Source organism: Vollenhovia emeryi, unplaced genomic scaffold (assembly GCF_000949405.1).
Source record: "Vollenhovia emeryi isolate VEMERY1.0 unplaced genomic scaffold, V.emery_V1.0 DF939271.1, whole genome shotgun sequence".
NCBI lineage: Eukaryota > Metazoa > Arthropoda > Insecta > Hymenoptera > Formicidae > Vollenhovia > Vollenhovia emeryi.
Window position 1 is genome coordinate 238923 of NW_011967095.1, and position 11640 is coordinate 250562.

At 42.2% G+C, this 11640-nt stretch overlaps 1 protein-coding gene across 1 annotated transcript in view; it reads left to right on the top strand.

The window, feature by feature from the left end:
• LOC105559440 (GAS2-like protein 1) overlaps positions 1 to 11640 on the top strand; it is an 88105-nt gene that overhangs the window by 27114 nt on the left and 49351 nt on the right. The window contains exon 3 of the mRNA XM_012007716.1: positions 10003 to 10500. Within this exon, the coding sequence (XP_011863106.1) occupies positions 10003 to 10500 (498 nt within the window). The remainder of the gene's footprint in view (positions 1 to 10002; positions 10501 to 11640) is intronic.

Here is an 11640-nt window from a genome sequence, read left to right on the forward strand (position 1 = left end):
ACATTACTTTGTTCCGTGACTGTTACTACGATTTGCGTATCATTCTGCGGACTTATTGGTATTGATTAAATTAACGATTAATTCTGTTCAATCAAATGTTCAAGAAAATGTTTCGAAAAAATCGTTGTTTAATTCTAATTACAAGATCAGAGATTTTACCTCAATAGTTGGTGTATACAAATGTATATTACTAAATTGCAAATCTTCATTTATTATAGACAAAAATTATCGAATTATTCACTTTAATAATAATATAAATCGATATTAAATACTTTATTGGAAATAGCATTTCACGCGCTATTTGATTTTAATTTATATTTATTCATGATCTTCTTTACACATTAAGATTTTTTTCATGTGAAGGAAACGTTCTATGAATCTAATCTGACGTTGACACTCTGTCAAAATACATATTACACGATTTTCGCACTGACAGCTACTCGCAGTACAAAGCCAAGCGAGAAAATCAGCATCACGAAACAGCATTAATAATGAAACGTCTTACATACCTTTTTAAAAAGAAGATTAGTTATCGTTGTATCTCATTAGAAGAATGAGAATTTCTTTCATTCTTCTTCACTCAATTAGATATTTAACTTTAACTTCATTTTCTTTAACTTTTTGTTTAGTCTCTAACTTTCTCTAAGTATATTTTTGCACAACTGTCAAAATTCACATGCGAACTGAAACATGACGCGAATTTAAAAGAGAAGTGAATCACACCGCGCTTCGAGAAAACCAATTAGCATCGCGGAAAAGAGGCCTCCACTATTCGATATAAACGACATTTGCGCTGGTAACATCTCATTTTTAGAAAGGGATGTTACGTTTATTTATGCATTATTTGGATAGAACAATCCAAATAATTCGATTACTAATTGTGGGCCCCAAAATGGATTGCTGTCTTTTTCTCCAGAGTGTAAGCTGCCGAATTTGCTATACACAGTTGGAAAATTTTTCTTGTTAAAAAAAATGCCGGTTAAAATTTTGGTGTTAAATGTTTAACACATTTTTGTGTTAATTTAACATATTGTTCTTGTGTTAATTGATTTAAAAAATCAAATTATTAAAATAACTGAAAAGAAATGTTAAAACAACACAATATATACTTATTTTTAATCTGACGCAATACATATATTCGATATTATTAGTAACAAAATTTAACTGTTAAAATTTACGGAATAAAATGTTGATTTTATTCTGTATAACATAAGTGAGAGTGATTTTGAACGGTCGTTTGCCTTATTACATCTGTAAAATGTAATAATTACATTCTTTAAATTCATTTCGTCATTAAAAATATGTTAATTTTACAGAAAATTGATTCCAAATTATTTTAAGATTTGCATTTATTTTGTGTTAAAATATTAACAGAGTATTAGTGCGATCATTGAACATATCCATATTATGTTAAATTAACACAAAAATTTGTATGGAACGTTTGGGACGTGTAATATCTGTTAAATTTAACACAATTTTTTCAACTGTGTAGGAAAGTCGCATCGCATATTCTCGTGACGAAACGCGACACGATTTTGAAACGACGGTGCCAAGGTTTAATAGGCGATTACTTGGATAAATTAATAGGCTAACCGGATCGATGGTCAAACGCGTTAAGTCGAGATCGCGCGCGATCGGGGTCGATCCCGGGGATCCGAGGAAGCTGGACGCATTAATGAGCCAATTAATGGGAGAGTTACGAGCCCGGCTTTCCCGACGAGACGATTGTCCGTCGACTTTTCTGACGCGCGTGGCAGAGCGGGTTACCTCTCGGCGACGAGCCGCTCGTTAACCGAGTTTATCGGCGTATCTATCAGTCTTATCTAAAGCCCTGTTAAATGCAAACGGTGATTTCCCTCCAATGAGTTGGCGTTATCGATCGCGCTAGGAATGAATGCAAATCCGATCGGCAATTTTGTGTCGTACGCGCGATCGATCATATGTAGTAATCCTTCCTGTTATGAAGATACGTTCTGTATCTCGTAAAAGACAATTAAAATTCTTCGAGTCTTCGGTAAGCACTGAAAGATTTTAATGAAACTTCAATTGCGCAAAGGTGTAACTTTGTATGGAAAGTTAAATATATTTGCAGCCACTCTGAGATCAAAGAAATTATTTAGCAGCATTCGTTATAAAAATCCAATATGAAAACGGTTAACCGCAAACGAGATGATGAAAAATTCAGATTCGAAATGACCGAGATCACGGAGGGGGGGGGGGAGGAGGGAATTTACACGCGCAACGTGATCATAACGTGAGTACACGAAGGTATTAGAAGAGGAAGCGGAATCGAGGTCGGCGACCTTGAAATTTCTTGCAGTTAATTGAAATCGAGTGGAAAGCTGATGAAACTCGATTCCGCCGTAGAATTATGGCGTAAATGGAATGACGATCGGCGCCGGTCTGCGACGGTGCGAGATGTAGAAAAGCGTGGAATCGGATCGATTTTCGAGCCAATTCAAATGCCCCTTCTTTCTATTTTCCGCGCGAACAGATTCCCGCGAACGAATTTTCGCCAGTTTGTAATCGCGGACTAATCAACGTGGAAGTCAATTGTTACTCCTGTCCCCCGGGCGAGTCCGGCGCGACATATATTTTTAAGAGAAAGCGCGCGACTTCTGAGACCATATCCAGAATGGAATTGTTAATTGCGCGAGAAGTAGGACGGCAAACTTCAATCCGCGTGAACGCAAAGTAAGTAAGTGACAATCTGTTTTCACACGTCTGTGGGACGAAGGTGAATCCCGCATTATCTCCCGTGCGCCGCGAAGGATAACCGCGCGCGTGTTAAATGACCGCAGGTATTGGTTTACGCGTCCTTGTAAACTGATTATCCTTTTTCGGAGGCTCGGTCGTAAAACGGAGCGCGTCGCAGGCTGGTGCGTACGTTTCTGCGCATTTCGCACCGAGGAAGCGTAATACACACGCGAGGTCAAGAGCGTTTCCTGCCGTCTTCCATTAGCATCTCTATTGAGCGCTCCTAGTCCTTTATCTAGTCTGTCTGTGCTCGGGAACGTCGGTAGCATGAGGGACCTTTCGCGCAGGCTTACGTAAGCTTACGGTAGAGAGCACGTACTTTGGTCTCGAAATTATTAGTCTCGCCGATATCAGGTTTACAGAATAATTAACAAAGTGTGCGATACGATAGATGTACAATAATAACGTGTAAAATGTAAAATACGATACGAATGATGGAACAAGTTAATGAATGCTGAAATTACAACCGAGTAACGAATCACGTGATAAATCCCCGCGGAGATTGGAAAGTTAATGACGGGGCATTTCGCGTTTCCCGCAAAGTAACACCGAAACACGGGAGATATTTTAATTTCGCCGGGAGCACGTTGAAAGGACGGGGTTCACGGGATGCACGTCGATGCGGGGGAAACTGCCGGAGACGCGCCGACGACTCCCCTTTTGTCTCAGCCGCGGAACCGGAGAAAACGGATCCAGCGACCGGATGCTGTTTTTTCATAATCCCTCGGAACTGGAGATGAGTGCACGGGGGTGGTCTTTTTCAACCTCGTGCCTAAATATACGCCGCGCTCCCCCTATCCCGGCAGCCCCGCGTGCCCCCGAGACGCGGTGCAAGGGATGCGTCGTAAAAACAGCGGACGGAAATAGCCGACGAAAAATCGAGCGGGCGCCACGACGCGTCTCTCTCGCCGCCGACAGTTGCGAGACGCGACGGGCGGTCTAGGACCTTCGGAGATCGCCTTTATAGTTCCCGGCGCATTTTAATGCCAATGCCGACGTCCGTGGAGACGTAAGAGACGCTGCTCGCGGTCTCAAAAGGTTCATTGCACCTTTTCGGTGTAGCTTCGCTTCATAGGCGGCGAAACGTTTCTTTTCGAGGGAGCGGAAGGTGCCGATAGAGCAAAGTGAATTAATAGCAAGTTTTTTTAAATAAACAACAATGTCATGAATCAGGATCGACATGTATCCCACAATTAAATTAGAAAGGGCGATCTTTTAATAAAATATTCATTTGTATTAAATTCGTTTGCATTACATTTTTATTGAATAAGTATTAAAAATTTGTCTCATCAATATTATTGTCTCCTTTATTCTTTCAGTAAAATCTTAGGCTCGATTGTTTGGATATATAACATTTTAATATAAAAAATTTTAATTGTCGCAATTTGATGATATCATTACTTTTGTGAAGACAATACATTTTTTTTCTAACAAAATATATTTAAATAATTAAATTACCTAATTCTTGATTGGATAGCGCTAATACTTATTCAATAAAAATATAATGCAAACAACTTTAATACAAATAAATATTTACGACGACGTGTATTTATGTGCAGGGAACAATTTTCCGGAATCGCGTGACAAATTTTATAAAAGATAGGGTAACGTGACCAAATTCGGATCAGATACCAAATGCGGATCAACAATTTGATGCGTCGCTAATAAGCGACATTTTAAAGTAATTCACGTCAATTTTGCTCTTTTACATATTTACATCTTCACGCTATATTGGTATCGTAAAAGGTATCGACGTGTTTTTATGTCGCTTATTTGCGACTCGTTAAATTGTTGATCGCGCATTTGGTCACCTTGCCCTAATTCGACTTTTTGATATATAAATATGTCGAATATATATTTCATATACTTTTTTTCTTAAAGTAATATAATTGAGAATGAAACTGATCGCTTAGCCTTCGGAATAACTGCTAGATAATTTATCACGTGCTGATAACGGGATAATTCATCGAGATGGTAGATACGTCTCCCTCGCTATCGGTCATCGGTTAATCGACATTAAGTGTCTATTAAGTATTTTAGGGCGACCACTCGAGAAGGGAGACATGTCTTGTCTTGTAATGGAGTTCCTGCGATAGGCCATTGTTGCGAATGCCGATAATGTCCATCGCGTTGTCGCCCGCTAAAGATGTCCGCAAATAAATCGAGACTACGTTTTTTTACGAAAGGACTTGATCGCGAGACGTGTTCGTTTTCACGAAATCGTGAATATTCATCGCGAGACATTTTATCGTCGATCTATCGTTTCTGACCTTAACGGCGACACGCGAATCACTTCCTGGGGGAGTACAATAGCTCGCGACGTGTCGTTGGCAGCCACATAAAGACCCGCGAGAGCACGTTCGCACGATTTTACATACTTGTTCGCGCGTGCGACGCTTTGGAAGGCGTCTTACGGCGCGCGTGTGGAACACACGGTGATTCACGGCGCTTTTGTGCCGGGGCGAGGTCTTACTGTTGGGAGTACGAACGGTCGAGGTTTATTAACCTCCGGCGTGGCAGGAACGACAGGATCGCGAACGATCCTAGCGGGGTATCTCTTCGCCGAGCAAAGAATTTTGTCACAGAAATGTCCCCGGCTGAAAAGCAATTAACTTCACTTGGGAATCTAAATTGTTTGCGCGCGCAATCCACTCGGCAATGCGATTGTCCTCTAGAATTTGCAACACCGTTAGTTCCTGTGTAATTATATATGCCCGTTGAGTACACGTTTAATTGGCAAACGTTAACATCGAAAATTCCCTCGTCTCTTAAAACGTTGGAACAGGGTTGGCAAAATTACACATTTTTTGGATTAAGTCCGTGCCAGTGGTAAAAACCGGCAAGAGTTGGTCTTCTCTATTAAAAACGATAAGATAAGTAGAAAACTTTTAGGAAGCAAAAAAGTATTGTTTCCCGCATAAACTAAAAATTAATATAAAATTTAGTATCTCCGAGGTTCTCGTTTTGCAAATATGTATTAATTTTAATAAAACATTTTTTAAATTAAAGAACTCATTAGGTATATTGGTTTCTTTTTAAAATAGTGATTAATGTCTATAATTTTGTATTTGAAACAAACATCTTTTCTCATAATGACGATAAAAATGACTAATATTAATATAAATATATTTTAATTAAGTGTTAGTTATTTTCATTATTTTTGCCAATTTGTTCCATTCGATAAAGTCCTGGACGGTAAAAAACTGGAATTTACCATGGCTTTTGCCACCCCCTGGATTTTCCAGCCCTGCGTTAGAAGGATATTATTACTAATCATTTTTGAATCTCGATTTATCAGTAATTGATACCGAAGGTAGTAATTGGTCGTAATCTTAATTGATTCGCGATCCTTAATAATTTTACAGCGTGCAATTTTACGCGTAATTATTCGCGTAATGATCAACAGTTTCGCTATCACGACGCGTGTAGCGCGGTAGATTTAATAATTTCAATTAGATTAGACCGTGCTGTGCTTCGACAGCGCGTTCGCCGCTTCATTTCGCAGCTCCGTGAACAGCCATAAATTTCCGCAACGGTTTATCGGCGTAAGCCTGGCCCCGGAGACTAAATTAAGTTACGGGGTTATGAGTAATGGTTACTTGCGCTCTCGTTGGTTACGTCTCATTGGTTTCCTTCCACGCCGCGCGCAAACGTCGCGCTTAACTCGTACGCGTTCCCCCTCGAGCGCAATGAAACGCCTCGCACAGCCGCTCCAATTTACAAACATAGAATGTGCAGCAGCCATTTTCATTAGGCATATTGGTCCGTGGCGACGGCGATACCGAGGGGGGTCAGGGGGCCACGTAATGTGACATCCTGCCGTCGCTTCATCTGCCGACCGTATTACCATATGCGCCACTTCTCGTCTTTTACAAGCGCGGGCTCTTCCTCTCGCCAGTGATGCTCAACGCGGTATCGAAAGGCTTGAGATAGGATTGCGATCGGATGGTACAAAGAGTATTGATAATGACACTCGAGGTAAACGTGTAATACGCATATCAATGACGATCGAAGCTGAAAAGCATCGTTTTTCAGTGTCCAGTACACGAAGAGGGTAAACAGGACGGCTCCGTTTTCAAAAATCAGAGTGTTTAATGTTAATTAAATACCGCCGCTACTTTAATTGGCAATCAACCTTTCTTTATGAATCTCCTGTTCTTTCAGTCCATTTTTCCAGCCCGTAATTATACGATGAAGACAGATAGATAAAGGCCCCGGATGAGGTAGGTGTCTAATATGAGATAGCAGGTCTTCAACATCCAAATTCAATCACAAATGTCTTTTCGCAACCATTACACAATCTAACATTGAATTTTTTATTCAACAGATTTCACTTCAAGAGTAATAAATTCATAGTGGAACCGGCAGTCGATGCCTATTAATGTAGTAGAAACCCCGCTATCTCTTATTAGGATCCTATCTTATAATAGGGGACTTTACTGATGTAAGATAGAACGACTTCTCTTGCCTTGGGGTGGTTTCTCTCGTCCTCAAGATTTTTAAAAGCTGTGACTTCAACCCTTTCGCTTTTCGAATACGCATTAATTATTGAAAAAAAACATTCGTGCCGCTTTTTTCCCCGAGTTTGATCGTACGTCTTCGTAACTGATAAACATTCTCGCCGTCATTTAAGAGTCCTCGACAAAACGACCCGGCCGTTGAATTGTCATTATCGTCGTTCGCGTTCAGTCGTAACTGCCTCTTGGCGGACTCGTCTAATCTCTATATTATCCCTCGGGGGGTATCGAGAGACAAGTCGACGAAACAACCGGATGCCGTTAGATATGATATTTACGAGTGTGCGTCGAGGAGCGCGCGCGTAAACAAGCTCCGCGCGACCTTATGGCGTCCACGTGCAGACGAGAATTACGTTTTCTCGCGGGGTTCCCTAAAACGTGTCCGCGCAGAATGCACCTCGCGATCTTGTCTTTCAACCGCGGCTCTTTCGCGGAAGGCTCGATCTCGATCTGGCGTTAAAGACGCGTGAAAATTAAAATACCCGCCGTTCCGACGCAACGATCTGCGAACTTTATAAACTTGTTCAGTATTTTCTTGACCATGTCTGGAATTTTTAATAATACAGAAAATTTATTGCGAAAAACATTACCTCAGCCAGGGTTTGAACCTGGACTTCCCTACACTCTAGGTGGGCGTCTTACCAATTCGACCACTGAGGCATTTCTGTATTATTAAAAATGCCAGACATGGTCAAGAAAATACTGAAGTTGCTAATTATTGCTGGCGACTTGAAGAATATTCTTATTATAGTTTATAAACTTGGTCCAAGTTCTAGCACCGTGGACACAGGCCTTAACGCGGTTACTTGATAGCTGTTGATTGCAAAAGAATAAAGTCGATGACCCGACTATAAAAATTTACCGAGGGGTAAACCGCTGACCATGTACATCAATGCCTACTAATGCCCAGCATTACTTTATCTCATTATCTTATTTTATCTTATTTTATCTTTTTAGAATTTTTATAACGCCCCAGCAAGACCAAATAACACTTACTAATTCCCATAAATCATGTGATCGTGGGACGACAAGGCGTTTTGGTGAATTTTATCAGAATTTTTTTGAAATTTTACCATACATTTTACTAGTAAAATGTGTACTAAAATTAAAAAATTACTAGTAAAATGTATGATAAAATTTCAATTTGATGACATATTTTTTACTCCTCCCTCGAATCTTTAATTCTACAAATTTACTTTAGCTCGTACTTAAAAGAACCTACTTTAATGTAAATTTTGTACTTGCAGTTCGACCGCTTTTACTGTCTTAGATCCTACTATACATATAATAGAATTGAAGGTTCAACATAGGGCCCAAATTTCGACTCGGTTAGTGATTGAGATAATCGTACAGTTTTTACAAATTATGTAATAATTTGATAAGAGGTGGCTGCCGAAAAAGAGTCATTGGTAACAGGGGGGCTTAGCCGTGTTGAACGTGACATCGAAACTCGACGCGTCGCACGTGAGCGGACGCACGCTGCGCGCGAGGCGCGATGTTTGCAGTGTTTGCACGGACGAAATACGATTTTGTTTAAACAAGTCCGGGGACTTTCTAGCCGGCTGACTGTTCCAGGTCGTGCTGCGCGCGGTCGCTTCTTTTTCCAACGTAACCCAAATACCTCTCGACGAGTCATCTCTCGCGTCAACTCTGTTTGAGCAGCGTGGAGGTTCAACGAACTGTCATTAAAACGAGCACCCGGTTAGCTGACACGGTCGTTTGAGCAGATGTTCGGCGGAAAACGAGCGCTGAGCAAACGGAAAGAGATTAAAGGGATGAAATAACACTATCGCCGGTGATGTATGTGCTGATTGTAGTCAAATTGGAGGCAATAAAAGCGGAGCGTTCCGACGAAAATGGAAGCGAGGAGTCGGTTACCAATCTTTCTCCTCCTACTTTGATATTGTTTAACTCTCTTTCGACATTAAATATCGACGACTCGTATGTAGAATTTGTAACGTTCTTAAAAATAGTTTATCAGCCTCTTGTAGAAATGAAAAAGGAAATGGAATACCCATTTTAAAGCTCTGTTGTTTAATTCATATATTGCGACCGGACTGCTCTCCTGTCATCGTCGTTCCCCGTTGACGTACAAGGGCGTGCGCGTCCCGAATCTCTCTTTAGCGGCGCACTCATCTAAATCAATAACGTGATATTGCATTAAGGCCTTTTTTCTCGGGGGATGACGGTCATCAGGTGCCATCTGCCATTTCAATGCTCCGCGGTAAATCCAGGATTCTGATGCCGCGTCAAGTCTCGCATCTGAATAACGTGTGTGTGTGTATATACGCGCGATGTAAGAGAAGGCGGCGTGTGTGTGTGTGTGTGTGTACGAGAAAGTGTTGAATAGCGTGAAATGAAATATCGCGTTTTACGCGCATACACCCCGGGCGACAGAAATAAAATATCGACATTCGTTACAAGCGTCGTGAAACATTGATGCACGCGTGGCACACATTTTACATTGCGTGTATTGTGAATCGTAATCCAGGACGCCTTGAGTCACATTATGATACTAGAAGGCGTATACCCGTGATTCGATAAATAATAACTTTAAGGGAGAGAGAGCGAGGGGAAAATATATTTATAAAAATTTAATAAAAGTGTATTCTCGTAGCCACTGAAATTGATAAAAACGCGCGCGCGATTCGTCTTCCTGCCAATCTCGCCACTGTTACATCTCTGTCACCGCGCCAGACGTTGTAGAGTGATTTCTTTCTGCTTTCAGCATGCGAACAACGTGCGGAAATATGCGACGGACTACGTGGCCCGGCGTCAGGCCCGCAAGATGCCGATGACACGCTCGATAACTTCCCTGGCGCTGCCGATGAGCCAGGTGGGCGACGTGCCCTACCTGCCGAACGCCAAGGCCGGCACCTTCTTCGCCCGCGACAACGTCTCTAACTTCATCGATTGGTGCCGCAACAGCCTCGGCATCATCGAATGCCTGCTCTTCGAGACCGAGGATCTGATAATGCGTAAGAACGAGCGGCACGTGATACTGTGCCTGCTGGAGGTGGCGCGTCGCGGCGCCAAGTTCGGCATGCTCGCGCCGTTGCTCGTGCAGATGGAGAGGCAGATCGACCGCGAGATCGCCGCCGAGAACAAAGCGGCGAACGGCGCCGGCAACGAGGAGAGCGATGACGAGTACGAGGAGGAACCCTGCCTCATATACGGGCCGCAGCCGCAGATCGTCACGAACGATCTCAAGACTCTCCACGAGTTGGTGAGTCAAAATATCATCTTGCTACTTGAATTTTATATATATATACATATATAGGTCTCGGCGCGAGGAATGACGTTTCTACGCTTCCGTTGACCGCTGGGTAAAAGGTACGCGCGGTGGAAAAAGAGCACCATTTATACAGGGTGTTATGTAATACCGTCTCACCTCTTATTTACGGATAGAGATTAGATCTGAGTCTTGAATCTTGAAAAGTCCTGTACCATTTTGCAATTTTCGCAATGGTTCTTAGCCTGGCCTGCCGCCCAATTCAAGCGAGATGCGGCGATCCCGCGATCGGCGTTGCTAGGCGCGCGGAGAGTTGTCTGTGACACACGGCAACGGCTACGCATAATAAAAGGGGCCCGAATTTTTTTTACTTGGTCTTCTCCCCGTAAACTTTGAACGGATCAGCTTTCGAATTTTCCGAATTAGATCCCTTTTCTTCTGAAATCGCTTCGAAATCCGGAATAACGTGTTTGCGATGATCCTCTCGGAATCTCTCGGTAGCCTGGAAGTTCTTTCTCAGTGATTCACGGCGTCGATTCCGAATCGCGCGTTTCGTCGCGTATCATTGCCAACGACGACCGTAACGTGCCGCGGCTATGAAAATAACTCGCGACCCTTCGGTCCATCCGGATGTATTTATGGCGGTCCTAAGCCGCCGACGTCGAGCCGTGAATATCGCGGCGATCGGAAATAGGAGAAGGGACGTCGCGGTGCTTAAATTTAATGGAGTGTCGATAGTTTTGCCCGTTCGGTGTCGGGCGACGCGAGATCGATACTGCACTTTGCGATGATATCGTAAAGGATAGTCAAGAAGGATGGTTTCCGGCACTTTAGCGAGATCTTAGAAGCGCGACTATTTAAACGAATTTTACTTCAAGATTACAATCGTTACGGTCCTGACACCAATTACTTCCGATTATTAGTTTTGTGCTTTGGTCGCGACAACGCTATGAGTCACGCAAAAGTTTGTAAAAAAAAAAAGAAAACAGTCATTGGCTCGTATTCTGAACCTTCTTTTATCAATAAAAGCGCCTCTAAGGGCCAATTTCACAAACGTCGGTAATTATATAATCATTTTCTATTTAGTTATCTAAGACGAGACAGAGAGAATCAATTAACTCTCTTTCGGTTAAC